This window comes from Monopterus albus, unplaced genomic scaffold, assembly GCF_001952655.1.
Source record: "Monopterus albus unplaced genomic scaffold, M_albus_1.0 scaffold148.1, whole genome shotgun sequence".
Lineage (NCBI taxonomy): Eukaryota > Metazoa > Chordata > Actinopteri > Synbranchiformes > Synbranchidae > Monopterus > Monopterus albus.
Window position 1 is genome coordinate 554,932 of NW_018128028.1, and position 24,866 is coordinate 579,797.

The window sequence follows — 24,866 nt, forward strand, 5'->3', positions numbered from 1 at the left end:
ATGATTTAAAATCTGGCTGTTCAGACCAGGTCATAACTCCAGTTGTCTGCGCATGCACCTCTGCCACTAGCTTGCCACTATTACACATTACTAACTTTGTGTCTCCTTTCTCCCGTAGTGTGTCCTCTCTCTCTCTCCCTGTACCTTTCTGCAGGTTGCCCTGGCCCTGGAGCTCTATGTCTCTGACGAGCAGTCACCGGCCACATCGACCTGATCAGTGTTTGATTGTTGTGTCTTGTTGCTTTTCTTCTTTTGTCTCTCCTCTATCCACTCACCCCAACCGGTCGAGGCAGAAGGCCGCCCACCAAGAGCCGGGGTCTGTCGGAGGTTTCTTCCGTTAAAGGGAGTTTTTCCTCCCCACTGTCGCCAAGTGCTTGCTCAAGGGGGATTTGTTGGGTTTTCCCTATGTAATAATATTGATAACAGTAAGGTCTAGACCTTACTTTGTAAAGTGTCCTGAGATGACTTTTGTTGTGATTTGGCGCTATACAAATAAAATTTGATTTGATTTGATTATAAAGCATGGTGTGATAGGTGTTAAAGAGCCAAGGAGCAGGTCAGAGAAAGAAGCATGGAATAATTGAGTGCTTTACTAAATCCATGCCTCCATCAGCCAAGGTAATAGCTCAGAGCACTGCATATACCTGTAGCCCCAGATTCATAACTGTATGAACAGGCTTCAGCAGCTTGAGCGACATGTGGCACACACTGGCTGTCTCAGCAATATTCTCCAAGACAATACAGTGAGACCCATCTGGTGATGTATTGCCGAGATTGCTTCTAGAATCTAATCGCAGCTGATGAACGAGGCGACTGCAAAATATGTCATCTGTTGATGACCTGCAATCCCCAGTGAAGATGCTGGCAAGTCGTTAGTTCAGGTAGATGCCACCTGTGAATCATTTTTGATAAATCATTGTCAAGGGCGCATTCATACATGTCCTAATGGACAGTGACAGTCAGTGGTGGTGGAGGGGGGCCAGTTACCGCAGCTCCTGGCTGTGCCTCACTGTTCTCTGATCCCGTTAGGCCTTAGATCAATTAAACCAGTAGCTGCATCATATTGCTCCCTGACTGTCTCGTCTGTTTCCTGTCTTGATTGGTCTAATAACGTGATGGATGTTTCTGTCTGACTGTCTGTCTGTCTGTTTTCATCCATTTCTATTCTACATTTCCATCAGCCCCACTGCCTTCATCTCTGAGGGGTTTTCTTCAGCTCCTTTTCCCAATCCCTCATAGCACTTTCTTTCTTTTTCCAGGACCCTCCCTCCCCCATGTCTCTTTTTCGTCTTCTCACCATGTCTCCCTCCCTCTGCCTCAGCCCTTCTCTCTCTGGCACCAGTGTAAAGCATCCATTATAGAGCGATGCATGGGTGTCTGTGTGAGTGGGAGAGAGGGACTTGGCACTCCTCCTGCCCCACCTGCAGAGGAAGCACTGACAGCTGAGCACTGGGGGCTCATCTCTCCCCCTCCTCCTCCGCCCATCTCCACATCTCTGCTGACCTCCCTCCTCCTCTCACACCTTCTCTGTCTCATACTTTCTCTCTCCCTTTATTCCCTGTCGTTCCACACATAGTTTCTGACACCACTCGCTTGTTTCCTTTACACTATTTTCACATTTCATTATGTCCATCCATCTTCCCTTTTGCAATATCTGTTGTCTCTTTTTATTTTTACTTTCATCATTTCTTTTTTTCTTTTACCCAGGATTGTGTATGTGTTTATTCATTAGGAATTCCACACCAGGCAAGATGTGGAACCATGTGTTGTTAAATAGACTGTTGTTTCTATCTCTTTCTGCCAGATGAACAACTACAGTGTAATTAGCTGAACTTTGCCCTTCATGAGCACCGTACGCTTGCTTGTTGGGTCTGACAGCTCACCTCTGTGGCTAGATAGGTCAGTCCTTCAGTGTCCATGCATCTGTTTGTCTCTGCTGAGAGAAAAGTGTTAAGTGCTTCTGCACAGAAAACAAAGTGATACTGTAGAGCCGCCATGAAACCACACTGTGCTCGATAGCACCATCGCATTCCTCATCATTTTCACAGGTTCGCATAACATGATTTATATACATCTGCTGCAGAGCATTACGAGGTGTTGCAAACTGTTTCGGGTAATGCTTTTTAAAACTAAAATTACTTTGAAATAGGTAATGTATGACTTTGTGCTCACTTAATTTTGGTAGAATGGCTTCATCTGCACGGAGAGGAAAAATGCTTTTTTACTGTGCGATTATAGGCATCCAGGAATATATCATTCTGTTTACATAGAGCCTGCTTGCTACAGACTGTGATTACAGGCAGAATGATTTGGAAGGAAAATTGTTTTTTGTGTGAAAAGAAGAAGTGTGAAAAGAAGTGGCACATAGAAAAAAAACATCAGCCCAGTTATTTTGCTGTAGGATGAAACTGGTGTGATTTGCTTTGTGGGAGCCAATAACAGTGTGATACTGAGAATGTATTTATTTATGCCATCTGTATCCCTATCACTGACATAATGTGCTGTAAGGGTACACTGTAACTGTCCACTGTGTGTGTGTGTGTGTGTGTGTGTGTGCGCGCGCACATGCAGTTGCAAGCTGTATCCTGCCTACCAAGATGTTCAATTCTGGGCAGTGTAAATGCATTAGCCTTAGCTGTGAAATTTGCATAGACTGAGCACAATTAAATCCCCAATGAGAGGAACTTCAGCAAACATGCTGACAAGCACAAACCTCTACTATAAAGGGCCACTATTGTGCAACCTGACAAAAAAACTAAATCTTTAGCTCTTGGGCTTGCAAGGCTGCGATAGATTTTTAGCTTAGAGAGGTAACATGAGCAATAGATCCTTTTCAGTTGTAAAAAAAAAGAGTGACTCACCAAACCGAATGCAGCTGTTGGAGAACAATATTGCTGATATGTTGCTTCACATCAATTCTCTTCTCTTCTCTTGTACAGAAAATTCTCATTCATATTCATATTTGGTTAATAGGTTAATATCTGGACAGGGAAGCTACCTGTTGATATAGATTGAGGAGTGAAATGGAGTTTGACACTTTGACTTTAATGGAAAATAGAATGTGCATGTTGCAAAGTATTACTCGCAGGTGCAAGGCTTCAACAAACTGGCTTGTACAGCATATCATTCAACCACATGTGACAGTGAATCATTTACACCTTTTTTCAAACTAGCTAAATTGATGGTGGGGTGAGAAGTTGTCTGACATAGAGAGGTGTTGCATTATAAACAGGAAGAATAACGCATATTTACAGCTCTAGGGTTACAGCTGGAGATTTGTGCACTTTTTTTTCTTTTTTTAAGTTAATATCGGCATCACTATCTATCTGTTTACTAAGAAACGCCCCAAAGGTGCTCAACTTAGACTACATTGACAATATTTCAAGATTAGCCCACAGTCACAGCCTTAGAGATACAATGTGATTCAGCTGCTTAATAGAAAAAAACCCTCCTGGGAACCTTAAAGCTCTCATGTGTAGGATTTGAACATTTCTGGCTGTAGCAACTACAGAATCTGAACCAGAGACACCAAGGCTGTATAGTGGCTACTGAGGACACTATTCTTGTGTTGTTGTTTTTTTTCTGTAAATATTGTGGTTTTCATGATCCAATGTCGGTTTACATTTTCCTGTCAGCAATGTATGATACAGATGTAAAATGGTGGCTGTCTTTGAAAGAAGGAAATAATTCAGTATCTCTCCATAACAAAATGACCCATGATGGATTCATACAAAACTGATTATACCCCTTGCAACAACTGAAATGCTTTTACTGTGAAACAGCTACAGGAAGTGCTGAGGAGCCAACAAATTCACAGCAATGAATTAGATCAGAAACCAGTGAGGTTCTCATCTGTAAGATGAAAAGCAAGAACAGGAATGTAGGAGTGCAACTAAATTCTCTGTGTGACTCCTACGTTATCCGCGAGCTAACAAAAGCAAACTCTAAAAGGAAAGTTTTTCTTCAAAGCTGTTTATGATGAGCAGTTTAATATTCCACAGTGGCAGCACCACGAAGTAGCAACAGCAAAGAAACAGAATGTTCCAAACTCTGCCTATTTTCACATCTAAGCACACCTGGCTAATCGCTGCAAAATATAACTGTAGACTTTGAGAATTTTGACACCTCCCACCTAAGCTCTGATGCAGTCCCACATTCAGCAGACATTCATTTAAAGCATGCAGCAGCCTTGATGGCTAAAGTGACTACTCAACAAAGGGGGGGAAAAAAAGAATAACTGCATAGTAAACTTTAAACTGTACATCATTTGAAAGTGACATGGGCCCTCAGTAGACAATCAAGACAACATTTATCCAAAACAAATACTGTCTTGCTAGCAAAACATAATGCAACATCAGGTTTTTATAGTGTGAAAAATAGGCAGTGCCCCTGAAACATTCCTCCTTGTTTCAGTGACGGCTGTTTGGAGAGCATGCGTCTTCTGCACATGTCAAATGGTGACAAACCCATATCGCATGCTGCTAATCTTGATCGATGCCCACCGCTGTGAAAACTACTCACACTGCAGAGGATAATGAAATGTAGCAATGTAACATTTCACAAAAATAAACACAGTGATGTGTTTATTTTCCATTATGAAAGGCGTCATGGCTTTTGCCATTCCTCAGTCGCCGTGTTTACTTTCCCAACAAAGTATTCATAAAAATGTCTGCGCTTGCCCAGTGTGCTATTCTTAGGGTTCCACTATCTAATTGGAGCCTTGCTTGTCCTGATGGTGAAGTTGTCCTCCACACAGACTTTTGCAAGGGGCCAGTGAGAGACTGAGATTCCTTGCCTGGGTATCTGTGGCTGTTCTCCGGCATGTCCCAGGACTCCTGTGAGGGCTTCATTAGCCGGGGATGGGAGGTGGCAGCAGAGAGAGAACAGCTGTTTAGCTAACCGCTTGCATTGTTAGCCAGCCTTCTCCGTATGCCTAACTGCCTGAATCCATCCCCTAGCTGCTAACAGAATGCTCATTAGGAGAAGGGAGGGAGACTCGATGGGAAACAGCGCCACTGTGCTACATCCTTATCCACTTCACCTGCTCCTCCTCTCTCTCTCTGGTCTATATTAAAGAGCTGCATGGAATAAACCTTCCCTCTGTTGATCAGCTACTGATCCAGCCCACGTTAACCTCTGACCCGACCTCCTGGGGAAGATGGGGGGTTTAAGGGGACCAGACAGCCACCAGCCTCTGTGATACCATAACATGCTCCTCACTTGCAGAAATAAACAGTGACACAAGATAGCAAAATCCCAGAGGGCAGACAGGTGATACCTTCAAGTCCTGAAGACAGACAGGGTTAGTTCTGTGTGTGTGTGTGTGTGTGTGTGTGTTTAAATTTCCCTCAAGTGATACAGTGTTAAATTATTCAAATGCTAGATTGTACTGCTGTAATTTATCAAGGACCCAGACGCACAAGTCTGTTTCTCGTTGTCAAAACTGATGAAACTGGCAAGGAGGATGGTAGGCTGCATGAATTTTATTTGTTCATGGGAACAGCTACAGATCAGAACCAAAAACACTGTCACTGGCAACTTCAGAGGCAAAACATGTCCCTGAGCTAAAAAGGGTTACCCATGTTTGATTCAAATTGAAAGAGAAAAACTTGCTACCATGGAAGTCCATCCATCCATCCATTCATTTTCTTCTGCTTATCCGAGATCAGGTCATGGTGGCAACAGGTTCAGCAAAGTAGTCCAGACATCCTTCTCCCCGGCAATGCTTTCCAGCTCCTCTGGCAGGATTCCAAGACATTCCCAGGCCAGATGAGATATATGATCTCTCCAGCATGTTCTGGGTCTGCCCTGGGGTCCCCTACAAGTTGTGTGTGCCCAGAAAACCTCCAAAGGGAGGCGCCCTGGAGGCATCCTGATAAGATGCCCAAACCACCTCAACTAGCTCCTTTCAATGTGAAGGAGCAGTGGCTCCAATCCGAGCCGCTATCTCCACATATTATCTCTAAGGCTAAGTCCAGCCACCCTGCGAAGGAAACTCATTTCGGCCACTTGTATTCCTGATCTTATTCTTTCAGTCACTACCCACAGCTCGTGACCATAGGTGAGGGTTGGAGCATAAACTGACTGGTAAATTGAGACCATTGCCTTTCGGCTCAGCTCCTTCTTCCCCACGACAGTCTGGTACAACGTCTGCATTACCGCTGATGTTGCCCCTATTCACCCATCAATCTCACGTTCAATTTTACCCTCACTCGTGTACGAAACCCCAAGATATTTAAACTCCTTCAACTGGGGCAGCAACTCACTGCCAACCCAAAGGGAGCAGTCCACCATTTTCTGGCAAAGCGAGGTAATTGTACTGAGGGTTGTTGTTCAGTTATACAGTCATGGGTTAGCTGTTCATCAGAGTGATGGCCTGGGGAAAGAAACTGTTCTTGTGTCTGGTTATTTTGTCATCCAGTGACCTGGAGCGCCATCCAGAGGGGAGGAATTTAAACACTTTGTGTCCAGGATGTGAAGTAGTAGTAAGTATTTATATTATATTTCATATTGAGAAATCAAATACAACCAACTTACAGTACAGTAGCCATTTTGACTTGTCATAGTAGGAAAAGCTCAGGTGTTTAAAATACCATTAACAATGGCTTCGTTCTGTTCAAATGTTCCAGTAAACTGTGACAGGGAGCCAGCATGAACCAGAACCATAAAACGTCTGTAGCTAAATGGAATTCAGCCATCATCAGTTTTCTTATTTACACATGCAGTTTAACTCTTGTGACAGTCAAAATACCTTCTATGAAAAAAGCCCATTGTAAAAATAAACAGTCAACACAATTACTCATTATTCACCTACTCAATATGCTCCAATATATCTATAGTACTGTATAAACCACTGCCAGTAGAAAAGAAACAATCAGATAATAATTTTCAGATCATGACTAATATCATATTCATTAGCAATGCAAACATTTAAAGTCTAACCCTAAGTTGTTTGTCTTTCAAGGTTAATACAGATAAATAATTCCCACATTATGAGGAGATTGTATTCATAATAATTTGTTATAAGATTTTCCTATAAGAAGAATGCAAGTGTAAGTGGAAGCTGACAGTGACACATTCTGTAGTAATGGCAATAAGCTCCCCGACGCCACTCTGAATGCGAGCTCGAAATGAATGTCTGTGGGTGAGATACTGAATGTGTCAAGTGCTGTGACGTTAGTTGCTGCTGAATATGTGTTAGCTTGACATTGAGAAAGTGGAGCGCGCCGGCATGCAGCCCAACTAAGGAACGGGCACACATTGTCAAACGCACACGCTGGCGCGCACACATGAATTGTCTGCACAGACTCACAGCAGTGGTCTTCTGCATAAACATATACTGTATGTACTGTATGTGCACTGCTCAAACACTCAGATACACATTCTTAGCACTCGCACAGACACATGCACACATTTGTTTTCATTCCATGTGGGGACTTTACCCTGATTTACATTCATGTCCGGGAGACTTATCCTATTTTAACCATATTACTTGTCTAACCCTAAATTCACATAAAATCCAAAATCACCCTAAAATTAAGTAATGTAGCTACAACATGAGTAATACAAGGCAAACACACACACACACATAGACCAGTGGGACTGCCTGTGGTTGGCCCATGTTAATATTCTCCCCCATGCTCAGCTCAGCTCAGCTTAGCTCTGCTCACATGCAAACACACGCACGCACGCACATACACACACACACACACACACCATGTGTACATATAAGTCCACATACTCTCCCACTCTCGGGGATTTCATGTGGTTACAGCTGTGCACCTACTGGCACTGGCAGTAAGAGACACACCAGAGAGAAGAGAATACTAGGGAAGATATGGAAACAGACATATTGTAGTGAAACACGTTACCATGGAAAAGAGGACAAAAACATGAGAAGGAAACGGTGCACTCTCTCACACGACCGTGATAATTTTTCTTTCCTTTTTTATTTTCTCTCCTCTGCTGCCTACAGCATGGTTTGAATGTGAAACACTGATAATCTGAAGTGTGACCGTTGAGGCTCAAAGACAACTACTGAATGTCAGTCTTACCTCAGCAAGGCAGTCACACAGCACCACAAGCAGCACGAAAAGTTCACCAGAATGCGGAAGTGCGTGTACGCACACGGAGCTGCACGACATAAGTAAATATAACAACGCAGGCAAGCACAGGCAGCATGCTCATACACACACAGAGACAAACAAATAAATAGTGAATGAGGCTGCCAAGGCGAGGATGCGCTGTTCCTTCGCCATCGCTCAGCTCACAGCTCTCTGCCCTTGTGCTGGACCTCGGCCTGTCACGCTACGTTTTACTCCCTGCTCTACCACTCCACTATAAGCAGCCAACACAACTTTGAGTGCTGAGGTGGTGAAGAAACTGTCCACCACTACCCACTTGGCCTTTTCAGAGCTTGACAGAAAGGACCGTAGGTAAAAATAAATAAATAAATAATAAATCCACTGCATTCTGTCTGTTCTGCCAAAAGTGAAAACAGCTGGAGTTCTGCTGTAAAAGGGGAATGTACTGTATGTAGACCTTGTTATTAGGCCGACCAGTTTGAAATGAAGCTGATACAGCGCCAGACACTGAGATGTTTTCTGTCCATCAGTTTTTTGTTTCATCTAAAATTCAATATGATACATTCCCAATGACGACTATGTAATGGATATTAATTACTTGTCCACTGCAGTTTGCAACACTATCAATCTGTTATTATCTGGCTACAGCAGTGACTGAAATGATCATTTCTCAGTATCAGCTGAGTCATCTCCATACGTTATTGCCCTCATTACAATAAGCAGTTTTTAAATGGTATTCTAAGGAGATTGGGCAGTAGCCAAGATGTTGGCAAATGTTAACACAAAAGATGGATGTCACACCATGTTTATCTGTGCAAAGTTGGTAAATATCAAAGTAAATGTCAGCATCAGTATCAAACACATTACAAGGAACAAGAATGTGTTGTGGACTTGAGGAAATAATGGCAGTGCAGGCATATCATGATCTCATGAGGTTCATGTATATTTGATAGGGTCTGCCAGATGTGGCAATGGATGTGTATCAGCAAGCAATCTCTCCCCGTGAGCTCATAGAAATTAGATTTCATCTCAAGCCCCAAATCTAATACACAGGTTTATATACACTCACAGTTGCAGAGCATCATGAGCCAATATGATGCTATAGAGGAGTGATACAGCAGCGCAAAATGCAGTTAAATGATAATGCTTTGAGCGAGTGCTTCCATAAGCCATCGACGGTTCTTAGCCACGGACTAGCTCAGAACTTAATTGTTTTCCGCCAGATGGGCATACACTGTCATAAAAAATACAACAATGGAAAGCCTATTGACACATTAAATAATATAATTATTTTTGGGATGTTTTTTGTTGTCCTAGATTCAATAGAAATCAAATTGCTGTTGAACAGATCTGACAAATCTTCATCGAGGGGAAAATATCCGTCTTCCTTTCCAGTGATGCATCTGACATATTTTTTTTTAACCCACATAGAAATATCTTGGCTTGAAGAAATTTAATTCAACCAAATCGCACTCTAAAATCATTTCAGAGCCTTTGTATCGAGCTTGAGAGCAGCACATATTGGAGATGAAATGGTTGCATGAGTCATTTGATGCATTGAGATGCCTGTGTCTTTCTCACAATGAATGCAAAGTCACAGTTAGCATGCAAAGTGCCATCTTCCTATGCAGAGAGCCTTTTCCTGCCGTGAATACTCTCCAGGGACAATAGTATCCACTGAGGAATTTCAGTCTTCTCACCTTTTTCTTTTCTTTCGCCTCCTCTCTTATCCTCCTATGACCTCCTCTTTGTCTCTCCCTCCTCTCTCTGTCTGTGACACAATGAGAATAGATGTCAGCAGCTTGATCCATCCATATGTCCATCTGTTTGTCTTGCTAAGATATATTTTCTAGTCTGTAGCACAGATGAATGTCATGTCAGAGCGCTTTTGTTCAGAGGAGGAAGAAATGAAGGATTTCAGATTGAAGAGCACTTTGGTCAACACATTTTTAATCTTTAATACTACAGTCAACATTTCAGCAACTCTGTGTATTTCCTAATCAAATCAAAACATTTTATTGGATTGATTTTGATTCGTTTTGCAGCAGATCAATGCTCAGTGGATGAATGCTGACTTCAGACACCTTGAGCAAATAGCTCTTAATTGCTGGGATTTCCAGTTGACTTGATTTGTTCGAACAGATATTTAAGGAGCCGCAGCTGGCGGTGGAATTTTTCCAGGCCATTTTTACAGCAGGAGATGTCATAACCCAATTGTCTCATTGTCCACTTACAGTAAGTGGCCATGGTGGCTAAAGAGTCTGCCACAGTAATTGACTCAATGGGAGTTTACAGTATGAAGCATGAGGTAGGGAAGGCAGACAGTGTTCTCCAGGGATAGGCTGCTGTGACAGTGCTGCTATCTCTCCACCGTGCTTCTCTCAGCCCACAGCACACAGTATACAGGTCATTCACACAAACACAAGCACAGATGCACAAATAGAAGCACACACACTCAATAAATGCACAAACACAGCAGCCTTCCTCGGAGCAGGTAATTCCACAGTCAGGAGCTGGGATCACGTTCAATGCGTCGTCCCATCCTAACCCTGAGTTTCACTCTCAATCTTTAATATGTGTTCAAGAATGAGGATGAGACGAGAGCAATTCATATCCATCCTATTTTTGTTTGCATGGTGTGCTGCCTTGAATTAGACCAAGCTTCTGTGGCTTCTGGCTGCAGGGCTACTAGTACAGCGGGCAATGCAGGGAACAGCAGTGTCAGACGCTGTGAGAGAAGAACACACAGAGTGACATAGACACAGCTAGAACAATATGTTTACGCTGTTGGAGCCCGTGCTCAGGCTAGCACGTTCATGCCCGGTACAATAGTTAATCAGCTCGGATGGCGCTGTGACCACTGACCCTAAAAGGCGTCAGTTATTTGAGGCGTCTTTCTGATAGGAATAGCACTATAATGTCAAGCAGGGCAGCACATCTGGATTTATTTTATTTATTTATTTTTGTAATATCTCCTCAGATCCCTGTTCATTAATGGTGGTTTGTTTTAAAAGAGAGAGTTAATGTTCTTGGTCAGAGAAAAAGGTTGCTGCCTACTAGGTGCTCTGTGTGTGATGCCTAATGAGCTTCCTGAATTATATGACTCTGTCTGTGTGTGTGTGTGCCTTTGTATTACTTACATTTAGGGGACCAGAACCCGTTAACACACTCACCATTGTGGGGACTCGGCCTTCACTGAATATTAGGGTGGCAACATGGGGTTAGGGTTAAGGAAGTAGTGGTTATGGTTAGGGTTAGGATAACTCTACAGGAAATGAATGTAAGACAATGTAAAGTCCCCACAAGGAATGAAAACACAGCTGAGTGTGGTTGTGTGTGTGTTGGGGTGGGCTGCATTGTGTATTCAGTCATTTGGTGGTTTTTTAGGTACACATAGCTAAAATGAAATCAAAACCAGCCCTGCAATAAATCCTCCTCCGGAAAGGTGATAATGTTCCATTGTTGTTCACACTGTTTTAGAGAGGTGTTGATTCAGCTGCATTATCAATTTGGAGGCTGTAGTTTGTGCAGTTTTTGAACTGTGCTACATTATACAGAGAGCTGTTTCTGTTATTTAGCCTAGCCTCATTAATATAAATGCAGTGGACAAAATAATACAAACATACGGCAGCACCACTCCAACACAGTTTCAACAGAAACTGAACATGATCACCTTAATAATGTTGCCAGACTGTTGCATTAGACTGCATTTTCTTTTAGCTTGGTGTACCTAATAAATGGACACGTGAGTAAATTGTACACATTGCCTGTAGGTACCTTTTGTGTACGCTTGATTGGACTCCCCTGGAGAAACAACTGATATTTAGAAAAAGCTCATGTGCAGCTAAGCCTCTGTGTGTACATGAACACTATGCATATTGTTTGCCTTTATATACAAGCTACAATCAGATGGAGTCGGGCAGATATCCTTTTCAGAACTAGACTCAAAGGCTTGTAAGGTAGAAAGCCAGTGGACAAAATAATACAAACATACGGCAGCACCACTCCAACACAGTTTCAACAGAAACTGAACATGATCACCTTAATAATGTTGCCAGACTGTTGCATTAGACTGCATTTTCTTTTAGCTTGGTGTACCTAATAAATGGACACGTGAGTAAATTGTACACATTGCCTGTAGGTACCTTTTGTGTACGCTTGATTGGACTCCCCTGGAGAAACAACTGATATTTAGAAAAAGCTCATGTGCAGCTAAGCCTCTGTGTGTACATGAACACTATGCATATTGTTTGCCTTTATATACAAGCTACAATCAGATGGAGTCGGGCAGATATCCTTTTCAGAACTAGACTCAAAGGCTTGTAAGGTAGAAAGCTGCTGTACTGGAAGACTGTGGAAAGGGCCAGGGCAAGCAGTAAGCTTCCACCCACCTCGTGTTTTAGCCAGGATGTGCGTATCCATCTCAGTTTCACCTCCCGTACCCCTACAGCTCAGTTAATTTGTTTCTGCAAGACTTAGGCGCTCTCTCTCCCTCTCTCTCTATCCTCTGTCACTCTTCTTTCCTTCTTTGCTCTGAATCCCTCTGATTTCCCCCAGGGGGGTGTACACCCCTTGCGATAATTTGTCTGTCACAAATGCAACTGCGCCCTCTCCGCGGCTTTCCTTGGCCCAAAAAATGAGTTGCAGCCATCCCATCTGGCTGTCACAGGCAATATGTCAGCAAGAATAGAAGCTTCCCATCATTCCACATTTCATGGCTGAACTGTCGTACTTGGTGACTTACATCTTTGACCCTCCCATGCTCGACATATTTTACATCTGATTTGTACTTATAGTGCTTTGCTTCCTTAAAGTCTGTGTACTCTTTGTCTCCAACTGTCACCACTTGCTGCACATATAAAAATGAATCACGTTTTGGGGCTGCTATACAATGCAGATGCAGTGTAAAGCGTGATGCACATATTTAGAAACAAAAGAAGTGAGATATCTTTTGCTGTTGCCACACAGCAGCCAGTTGCATAGTTTTCCCATGCAAACCAGTTTCTCTGGGAACTTAAGACACTAATCATTTCCTCTCAGCACACTGATCCAAAATCTATCTGTGGACACAGTAGGAGAAGAAAGAGGAAATCAGAAAACATCTTTAACAACTTGTCTCATCTAATGAGATTAGCAGAGCCGCTTACATAGTCATGACATGGAGATACACACAGATAACCCAGTAATAACTCATTATTCTTCCCATTACCACATCGATGTCTAGTCAAGGCTCGTTGACCGTGCATGTTGTTGTGCGTACACAGCTATCAGGCCAATCTAGGCATTGCAGCAGAGTGGAGTGAGCAGGGTAAATACTGTCTCAAATGCCACAGCACAAAGAGAGCTAGCAACAGAGGGATACAGAGACAGCATTCTGTGCTTTTTGAGGCTGCAGCATTAGTGACACATGCATAAGTGGAAATGGAAAAATTCATTGTGCAGGCTTCCTGTTTCTCTTTGGCACAGAAGTTGCAAGGGAAGAGGACAGAAATCAATGCGATGCGTGTGCATGCATGCATGTGTAGTCATGACAATGCATACAGAAAACAGCTGCAGCATTTTTTTATTTTGTCATGTTTTAAGTGCACATAAGAGCAGTACTTATAGGAAATTTTGTTGAAGCTTTTCCACCCTGAATACATTTTTCCCCTTGATAATGATTCCATTTATTGATTTTGCATAAAAAGTATAATTTTTTCTTGCCATGGGTCAATTGAATTTTCTGAAAGTACAGAGAATTTTACAGCACATAAGACATTACTTTGTCAGTCACCAAATGTCAGATAAAGAAAAGCGAGCCTGCCTGCACTCTGTGGTTATGTCATCCATCAACCACACATCCACACACCTTGCAAAGAACTTAAAAGCTGCCATCATCTTTATTTAAGTGACATTAGATGTTTTTTAGTATGTGAGTGGTTACATCCATATTTATGCTTCTGTCTATGGGAACTATAACTGGATCAGGTAAGATTTTCAAATAATTAGCAGTGTTAGCCTGCTAAGAGCACCAGATCCAATTTGCTGCATTGGACATCACAACACAGAAACCCCAGAAAGTTTAGACAATCACAGTGAAGTGTTAATTTCAGTTTAATTTGCTTTACTACAAATGACAGCATGCGCTAATCTGAAATGTCCTGATGTAGTAAACCCCATCTGTGCATTATCCTAGGCTGAAATAAATTTGGAGAGAGAGTCCACAAACACTGTTTGACTCAGGTATATGTGATTAGTAGTAGCCAGACTGATGAGTTCAAGGACGTGAAGTGGCCCTGCTGTGCTATATGTGTAGACAGACGGAGGCCAGTGTGCATGTGATGATGGAGCGTGTGATATTAACCACTAGGGTAATTCTCTTCTCTACCATCTCTTTGGCCTTTTTATTCCCCTCATCTGTTTCTCCTCTGTCCTCCTTTCCCATTCCTTCCCTCTTCCTTCCATCCACCCTCATGGATCAAACTCTTTATCTGGCCTAAGCCACAGCCCGCAGGCAAGCAGGCAGTCTCTACAGAGACAGGAGCAAAAGACCAGCAGCTTCAAACAGCATTATAGAGGGCTAGCATGAAGCATGTCTCACACAGATAGATAAAAACGCTGGCCCCTCAGATATTGCCTCTATATGAATGTGATAAAACAAGGCAGTCCTTCTGTTTCAAAGCCCGCTGCTCTTCACTTAAATATTGCTACAACACCTCTGGAGGTATAAGACAGACTCAGGTTTTGTAGGAATTAGGAAACTTTTGTGTTCTGATCCATGCAAAACAAACCAGTCAGTTTCTGGGAGGAAGACCCATTTTCTTTGGCAGCTATCCTGTTGTATCATCTGTTATGAAATCCAGAGTAAATCTGGTTTACAGGATATGTGAAGCCAGGTAACAAGAATAGTGACAGCCATGTAAGAGAAAAAAATCATAAGCACTAAGTCCCATTTGAGCCATTATATGTCATATTTCATTTTTTATGTGAAGAAAACAAGTACTACATGTAAAAAATCCTGCTTGGATGAACACTGGATGCTGTTGTGCTTTAGCTTACACTATCTCCATGTAGCCTATACGCAAAGTGTATTCAACAACCGTCTCAGCAATCTGCAGCTTACCTTTTACCGGATGCTGTCAGTGCCAGAGTCATTTTGAAGGTGACAAGTTTGGTGCTGGGCAGAAACTTTAAACAGAACAGAAGAACAAAGGATTGTTTCTGGGTTGCAAGACTGATGTGAAATTATCCATGGATTAATGCATGATCAGACCAGAGGCACTTGTGTTTAAGTGGATGCAGCCCGTGTTACTGTAGGCTGTAGCCATGGAGACATCTGCGTTAACCCTGTGTGATATGACTGCAAGTGGCCAAGGATGTAGGGTTTTTATAAGTATTTATCTCACAGATGGTTTTAAATATTTCATGTGGGATTAAATGACTTCATATATCATGATCATTTAGAAAAACAATAACACTGTGGATTCCTGTGAGAAGATGAGAGTTATACCAGCAAAAGAAAGTAAGAGCCGGAGTGAAATGCAGCAGGAGAAGCAGAGCAGCATTTATTGTGTCCAACTGAGTGCTAGCCTAGTTTGACTGTAGATGGAGAGAAATGTTTACATCAGAGGGGGCTCTGCGCAGTCCATGGCTCTGTGGAGATTTGCTTACAGTGAAAAAATGGTGGAGGTAAGATGGCTCAGAGGATTCAGGCTCTGCTGAACACAGACTTATGTCTAATAATCAGCAGGGAGGGACAGAAAAAGAGGCATGGAGACCACGATAGAGAGAGACAGAAAATAGAACAGAGGAAAGATTGAAGGCAAGGAAAAAGTGAGTACAAGATCTAGTAGGAGTTATAGGAGAGAGAAAAAAAGATGGAAAAGACACGTCCCTGTGGCCATGCTATTTCTCTCCCGCAGTGGCTTTTATGTGTATGAGAAGATTTAGCTGGTTTACATATTTCTACCCCTATTAGTTCTGAAAATGATGAGGAATTTTGTTAAGAAAATGAATCACTGACCTATAAACTGAGATCTGGCCCATATAAATATTCAAGGTCATCCAATGTCTCATTAATTCTCTCTTCATTAAGGTTTTTTTTTTTTTATGACATTGTTAAGGCTGTAGTGGTTTTACAGGATGGTTTTTACAGTTGCATATATCTCAGGGCTAGACTGATAAAAATGACTGCTGATGCCTCACTGATCTTTGCCAGATGTTCCAGATTGCAAAGTCACTTATGGCGCTTACTGACAGCGCTACAGACAGAACATCCTTGTCCATTAACGCGGACTAAACACTCACACATACACACTCATGTAATACATCAGCAGTGATCCAAACCACAAACACATCATGTTACTCTGTCTCCGGTGATGCAGCGCTGACTTGTTAATATCAGCGTTTCATGCGTACCACGGTTGTCAAAACATGGCCTAAACTCATGTGTGTTTGTTCAAGCTTCTGAGTGTGTTTGAGTATGGACTGTGGCGCTAAGTGATGCTGTGGTCATCATACCCCCAAGGTCAAGCTTTCTTTTTTTTCTGTGAGGGCTGAAATATGTCCACAAGCCACTCCACCAATCCAGGGCTTGAACTGCATGCCCATTTAACGGGCGTCTACTGAGGGGGAGCAGCACGGTCGAGGTCGGTAAACCACAGCTCAGAGGCGGCTGCAGAGCAACACAACAGCATTTTTGCAGAGGCCCAATGAGTGATTACCTCGTGAGCTCCAGTCATAATTCAGCATGACCTCAATATGCCAGCAGCACTATGAGGTGATGGATCTGCTCACGGTTTGGGTGCTGGATTCTCACATGTCAAACAATGGCAGGTAATGATAGGGCTATCTGTTGCTTTTACAAAGGAAAACTTGCTAGATGTGAATGTAACACATACTGATGTTGTTCCCTTTCTGTTCACTTCGTCTGGATATCATTCTCGACGTAGATGTCAGAGTAGACACTAGAGACAAAACATTGTCACAAATGATTAACCCCTACCGTGATGCCTGTGGTCAGTCAGCCTATTCATCATTCCTGGATCTTATCAGTCAAAGTCAGTGAAAACACACGCACACGCACACACACACGCACTCACAGGCACAGACATACAGTATACACCTCCCAGTGTTGATAATTAGTGGATTCCCTCAGTGGGTGATAAAGCTCTTCCCTCCTCTCTCTCTGACCTTCCCCAGTGAGCTTCCTTCCACAGTGGCACTCATCACACACAGCTGTAATACATATTTATTGGTCTGTTGGCAGATTCTGTACGCTGGATTTATACGATTCTCAACAAACAATAGTAAAACCACTCTTCCTAACTTTCATCAGCCATAACAGGAGATAAATCTAGTATTGTCCACCTGGCTGCAGGGCCATCTGTGGGTTTGGGTGCAGGCAGATATGGGACCAAGCCTATTTCCGCTCAAGTTGCTTTCCTCAATTACCGCAAACAGATTTGATATACGTATATCTGTCAAATGGCCCCGGCAATCAGAGAAACTGCTCTCCTGGCAAACATTTTCTTAAAACAACTTCTGATCAAAGACATTGAGAAAGTGGCTGTGGCATAGCTGGCGGCATTGGGATTCAGGACAGATTCCCTGCACCATGACTGGCTCTGTTTGCACAGCGCAATCTAAGTTGAGAAGTGAAGAGGCAATACCACTAAAGAGTGAAGGGAGGGGAAGGAAGGGGAGAAGAGGAGGAGAGGGGTGGGATGGCAGGATTAAACCCCAGCTTCCCCCTCCTCTTCTGGCCCCGAGCACCCATCTTTCATCTTGCCGCTGTCTCTCTAATGCTTTATAGTGGGTGAAACACTCGACATCAGCTCCTGTTCCCTGAGACAAGGCACAGGACACCATCCTGCAGAGGCGCAGAACGACAGGACAGCTCGGACGAAGTCACAGAAAGCTGATGATCTCATCCGTGTAGAATGAGACACGGGATGCAGAAACACACAAAAAAAAGACAATTTCTTGCACAGAGATTAAATCAAAAGCTTACACGCAGACCATGTGCTGAAAGCTTCACTGCCAGCAGTTGCTTTCACAACCAAAAAACATTGTTCAAATACAGTAATTGTGGCTTATACTGGTAAACACACTCACCACAGAAACATTTCACAGTTCACTCACCCAGACACATTAATTCTACTTACTACTTGCGAACAAATAAATGTAAATAGCTCTGTAAATAAACACTTCATCTTCGCCAAGGAGAAATAAGCCCCCCGCTGCCTCTGATTAAGACTACCAAAGTGATATATCTGGCACTTAAGTCTGCTGTTTACCTCATAAACACAAAGACTTCAACACAGCCACCCACACTGACACTGAAATATCACAAACGGAGTCTGCGTGCCTGTACATTTGTCTGCTAGTTTTTGTGGCTTCAGTGTAGCATCATTTGCATTTCATTCGCTGTGATTTTCAGTCTTATGAATGCAGTGGAATTTCTTGACTCTGGCAGTTGTAGTGCCATGAGCAATAGAGCAACATTGATGAGCGGTAGCTTCGCCTCTGCTTTTCTCCGAGATTGGTAAAACGGCACTTGTGAATTCAAAAACCATATCAGGTGCACAGATGAGTGGTGCTGTCAAGACAGAGACTGTGAGGCACTGATGATGATGTGAGGGAGGCCTACCTGAGACAAAGACAATGTCATCTTGCCTTCACTCCACTTTCTACAAAGAGAAACTGTTCAAAGGGGGGACACAATTCAATTATTTCCAAGGAAATTATGTTTGTTATTTAGGATCTGTTCTTTGTGGTGAAAAATCATTTCGGATTTCCTTCATATTGCACTGCAACTAAAATGTAATTTAATTTGTGAGAGCACCCCATGAGATTGGAGATTTGTTCGCCATGGTTTCTGAATACCTTTCACCCCTTTAAAGCCCCCCCAGACACACTCACACACACCTATCTAGATTCAGATGGCCTGTTAAATCTTACCCCAACATTGTGTCTATTTCAATATATTACAAACAGGAGGGGACTGTTGTGTTCTGCTCAGTCTGGCCTCCTTTATTATGTACCACTGTGTTGCATCCTATTGCCAGGTGAATATGTGCAGACGTATTTCTTCTGCAAATGTAGGGAGTAGTTTTAGTTATAGCAATGTGCTCCTGTAGAATTTTGTGATCTTTCAGGTAAAAATGATTGTACCTACACAAGGCATAACTAATGCAGAGGAAATATTTGTGTATGTGTGTTTGTGCACATCGATGGCAAAAAGGAACATCTGTGTCTATAACTGCAGTGTTTGAGGTTTATCTAATTGAAGCTAACTTAAAAAGTACATGGGGTGGGGTACATGGTTAATATATTTAAGAACACAAATTGGAGTTGTTCTGCATTTCTGAATTTTATACAAGGGAAGGAAGTCACGTTTGGTATGATATAGCCTGTTTATGCACCTGCTATACGCAACAAAGCCTATACAGCAAGCTATATTGGTAGCATCTGCTCCTGACAAATATACAGATATTACTAAGAGAGAAGAAGGGGAAGAAGAAGGGAAGATGACAGACAGAGTGCTGATTCCCTCCTCCGTCTGTGAGCTGTCTGTGAGACCAGGCCATCTGCACATTCATTATCACAGTCATGATTCTATTATTGTTCTGTGTGGCAACAAGGACTTGCTCAGTCTGGCCTTTGTTATTCTTATCAGCTGTGTAGCTGACAGCCCCCTTTTGATCATGGCAGCAACAAAATTAACAACTATCATGTAGTATAGCACATAACTGTATTACCTTCCATAATAGTGACACTCTAAACAAAATCTCATCTTTTCTTCCTGTGTCCTTGTGCAGGTCTGTTCCACAGAGCCATCATTCAGAGCGGGTCGGCCCTCTCCAGCTGGGCAGTGAACTATCAGCCGGTCAAGTATACGCGTCTCCTGGCGGAAAAGGTGGGCTGTAATGTCCTGGACACCTTAGACATGGTGGATTGCCTGAGGAAGAAGAGCTCCAGGGAGCTGGTGGAGCAGGACATACAGCCAGCAAGGTACCACGTGGCCTTTGGACCCGTAATTGATGGTGATGTTATCCCCGATGACCCAGAGATCCTGATGGAGCAGGGCGAGTTCCTCAACTATGACATCATGCTGGGGGTCAACCAGGGTGAAGGGCTGCGGTTTGTGGAGAATGTGGTGGACTCAGAAGACGGCGTGTCTGGAAACGACTTTGATTTCTCCGTCTCTGACTTTGTGGACAGTCTGTATGGGTACCCAGAGGGTAAGGACACACTGAGGGAGACCATTAAGTTCATGTACACAGACTGGGCAGACAGGGACAATCCAGAGACCAGGCGCAAGACACTGGTGGCTCTGTTCACCGACCATCAGTGGGTAGAACCATCAGTGGTGACGGCTGATCTCCATGCTCGCTACGGCTCACCCACCTACTTCTACGCCTTCTACCACCACTGCCAGAGCCTGATGAAGCCAGCCTGGTCAGACGCCGCCCACGGGGATGAGGTGCCCTATGTTTTTGGAATTCCTATGATTGGTCCCACTGATCTTTTCCCTTGTAATTTCTCAAAGAATGATGTCATGCTCAGTGCTGTGGTCATGACCTACTGGACCAATTTTGCCAAAACTGGGTGAGTAAAATGTATTTGATTTTTCATCAGTTGTACAATTTAGGAATGGGTATCATTAGCATGTTATCCAAATTAATTTAGTTTAACTTTTTTCCCAGTGTGATTAAGGAATGCTGTTAGCTGCTCATCAGGAGGGTTGTCTGGCTTACACCTGGTGTGTGCACAAAAAACACAAAACCTTTTCCTCCAGTATATCAGTGAATGCACACAAGCAGTTAGTTGCTTCAAAAATGCATAACATATCAAATATAAGGAAGAAAATGAATGACATACCTTTAAAGTCAGAGTTGTTTGCTTGTGACTATGCTGCAGTTAGGGTTAGCTTTTAAACTGTTTATTTAAAATGTCGGTGCTACTTTCTGAAGTTAATAACTGTGGGGCTGTTTCCCCTGACGCCCGGTGTTACCTTTACTTTAGAGTGACTTGTTGAGTTATTCTGGGAAGTGGAGCTGATTGCTACCTGGAGCTGGCTGGTACATGCATAGGGTTTGATTTATTTTCACTTGCTTTGCTACAGTTAGCTCAGTATTTTTGTTTGTTTGTTTGTTATCAGTAATGACTTCTGCAGGATCTTATCAGTGTTACAGTTCTGACCAGTCAGGAACCAGAGCCGATGTAAACCTGGTCCTCAGTATCCATCCCAAATGTGGTTGTGGGTCTAATAATAGTCGTCATCCAAAATATCCATACATATTGCTTGTTTGTCTTTTAAATGAGTTAAATAAAATAGTACTTTCAATTAGCTAAAACAGCAATCACGCAATTACAAACTTGCTAAGTTATTAATAGAAAATAACAGAGCGGCATCCTCTCTCAGTCCTATTAAAAGAACTTCTGTGCCACAGGAAAGAAGCTACAGGATGAAGGAAGCCCCACAATGGATAGTGTGGAACAGAAAAGGCATTTTTCAACAGGGACATTTTTTTCAGAGGTGTTTTTCGCCTGGACTTCCTGGGTTTCAGGCTGAAAACCTGAGACATATTGAATCTGAGGAAGATTAAATGTTCTTCCAGAATTTGTGCTGTGTTATTCGTGCTTGGCTGACTGTATGAGTAGAGTATGTGTGCACAGCTGCCTGCCTTTCTTTATACTTTTGTGGGTATGCATGCGCGAGTTTATGTTAGTGTGTGTGTGTCAGCGAAAAATACTATCTGTGCCCTATTATACCAAGGCCCAAAAGACAGACTTATCAGGGAGGCATATCAAACTCTTGCCCTTGGTGGTATTGATTCCCACAGCCTGGAACCAGTCGATCACTCGTGCCCTGGATGACTCCCACTCCCCCACCATGCTCAATTTCTCTCCCAGCCATCACAAAGCCGGGCCATTTCATGTGACAACTAGTAATCATTTGTAACAACTGAAATTTAATTTGGCATTCCCATATTGATCCCATCCTCAATGGGGTGCAGTCTGAAATCTTGTTCTGTTTTTATCTGTCTCTACATCATCCTCTGTGAAATCAGGAGGCATTTACATCCAGTTGTCTGGCTGATAGGACAAGCCCCAGGCCACCGGGGTTTGCTAGATCCCTGAACAGACTAGTCCAGATGGACTGATGTCAGCTGTTTTGGCTCCTCAAGGAAAGCAGTGAGGTCCGTCAGCGTGCACGGACTAAACAGCTGTCTCTTCCGCCTGGCAGCCGTCTTGTGTCAACACACTGCTGCAATTGTAGATACAGATAGAATATATTACGTGTCCTTCAGAGTCTATTATCTGCTATTATAAGAAGAGAGGATATGTCTAATTTTAATGAGAAAAGTTTGAGGCCTGAAGGTATCAATGCACGGTGTTTACATACTGAATTGCTCTGAACTCGGATCTTGTGAAATTAATTCTGATGGATGATGACAACCTTCTCCATCTTACCTACAACCAGAGCGCCACAGGCAGTGAGCCTCCTGTAATCCTAACCCAGCCTTCACCCTTGCAAGCAGCAGAAATCGAAACAACAAATTGCACTTTTGACCTCGTGTCAGTTTTGTAGATTTCCACGTCACGGACTGATTGAGATTTGAAGTGGAACGGTGGCAGAGTAAACACGTTCTAAGTCTGCATTCACCATGTTATGGGTAATATCCACCTCATGGTGTGTCATGTCACTCCAGCCAAGGGGATTACAGGCAGACCACAATTAGATACTCAGATATTAAAGAGCCTGGGATTAGATGCCAGGGTAATAGAAAACTCAGTGTGCAGCTCCAAAGGATCATTTTACTCCAAGTCAAGTAAAGGAATCTGCCATCAACTCTTTGGGGTGGGGCGTGAGATATTTCCCACAGATTTTGAAGTTCGTCCTCATTCAGACCACACTAGGGGATATAGATCTCTCCTCCAAAACCACCAGAACCAATGTGGCTCTAGGAGACATCCTTTTAATTAAGACCCAGTTGAATTCCCTTTGCCCTCGTGGTCCATCCAACAACCATCTTCCCTATATTTGTATAACAGCTCTAGCTCCCCTTCCAGATGTTCGTATAATGAACTGACCTAGATTGACTGCCTGCCCCGTCTCTAAATCAGCTGTAGAAACATGTGTGACACGATGCTGAGACACTTGGGCTGCATGTCAACAGTGTGTATCATAGCAACCAAAGCTCTTCCTGCCCCTGGCTCTCATGTGTCATCTTTACAGGGCAAATCCCTGCCTATGCCCTTTTTTTCTCCTCCATCAGCGTCAGTGAAGCATAAAGAGAGCGCACACTGTCAAATCTTCTTAGTGTGTGCGCGTGGACGCGTGTGTGAGTGCGATTGTGAGAGGATGTGTTTACTCTACGAGGCTGTTCTTTGCTGAGAGTTAGGGATGTTTCAGAAGCCAGGGATTTACTCAGCTCAGAGTTATTTTTCTGGCTGCCACATTTGTTTTACTATTGACAGGCAAAATTGGCCTGCACTCTATTACCACAACAACTTCTTCTGCACTGTCCTCCAAAACTTTTTGCAGCAAGTCCACATACTGAGACTGCCACACTTTTTTCAAACACAGAAGCAAACAAACAGCAAAACGACTAGGCTATACACAAAAACACTGGCAGAGAACTTCAGAAAAGACAAAGTGATGAAAAGCCCAGAAAAGATCAATCATTATATATCATTAGTGCTAAAAACACGTTGGCCCATCTTCCCGCTTCTTGTTTTTTTTTCCTGCTGGTTGGTGCTCATTTCCCCTGTGCCACAAGCTGTGCAGGGCCTTACTAGGTAGCTAAAGAGCAGAATGCTGTCATGTGTTGGATTTTTTACCTCAGTCATTTCCACTGCTCCGAGATCCCCCATGCTCTCCCTCATTATTCTATACAAAAAAGAAAGTCCGCTCATGTATTACATTGACAATATGAGCTAAAATATGCAGTATTGATTGCTTTGTCTTTAGTGACAATGACCAAACGAATGTAGATAGAAGTAGCTACAGTCTATCTTTACTGCAGTTTTTCAGCCAGCACTTTGATTTACAACCCTGCTAGTTATTTTATTTATTTATTTATTTTCCTGCTTGGCAATCGAGCAGCCCTCCTCTGTAGGGTTAACGACATGTATACATCAATTCTTCCTCCCATCTGACCTCATTCATGCACTGCTTCAGCCTTTCTTTCTCCCCCAGCTGTCTAGTACTTACATCACTCATCCCTGATACCCCCCACCCCTGTCCTTTCTCCAGATTATCCCCTGGTCCCGTTAGCTTCCTTTGTTAACTCAGCCTGTACCAAGAGTTGGTGAATGCCTGGCATCATGTGACAGCACAGCCCCAAACAGCTACCTACCTAGTCCATTAAATAGGCACTCTCTTGATTGGAGATTTGTAGCCAATATTCTGATTTGCATTAGAGAAGGTAAGGAAGTGGTCTGGCTTGTTAAGGGGCCCGGTTGGCATTGATCTGCATCCATGCTGTGTGCTGAATGTAATAAGAGCAGGATGGCAGGGGGAGGAGGAGAAGAGGAAGCAGATCTACAGGTAAACACTGTAAGTGGTTGTCAGATTAAAACAGGAATATATACTAATAATATTCATATTAAATTTAAAAAGTGCAATTTAGAAGTCATAAATATTTGTTAAAAGAAGGAGAAAGAGAAAGCGGAGAAGGCATTGGAGGAGGGGGAAGCGTTCTGTTTGCTGCCACTCGTGTGATCAAACAAATCAATAGCATCCATAATAAGGAGTGGTCATAGAGCTGTGTCCTTTAACACCTCTACACC

General features: G+C 43.0%; 1 protein-coding gene across 2 annotated transcripts in view; it reads left to right on the forward strand.

Moving 5' to 3' along the window:
- The window catches only part of nlgn3a (neuroligin 3a), a 127,257-nt gene that overhangs the window by 92,321 nt on the left and 10,070 nt on the right, over positions 1 to 24,866 (forward strand). For both annotated transcript variants that reach the window (XM_020614629.1, XM_020614630.1), the window contains one exon: positions 19,886 to 20,675. In XM_020614629.1, the coding sequence (XP_020470285.1) occupies positions 19,886 to 20,675 (790 nt within the window). The remainder of the gene's footprint in view (positions 1 to 19,885; positions 20,676 to 24,866) is intronic.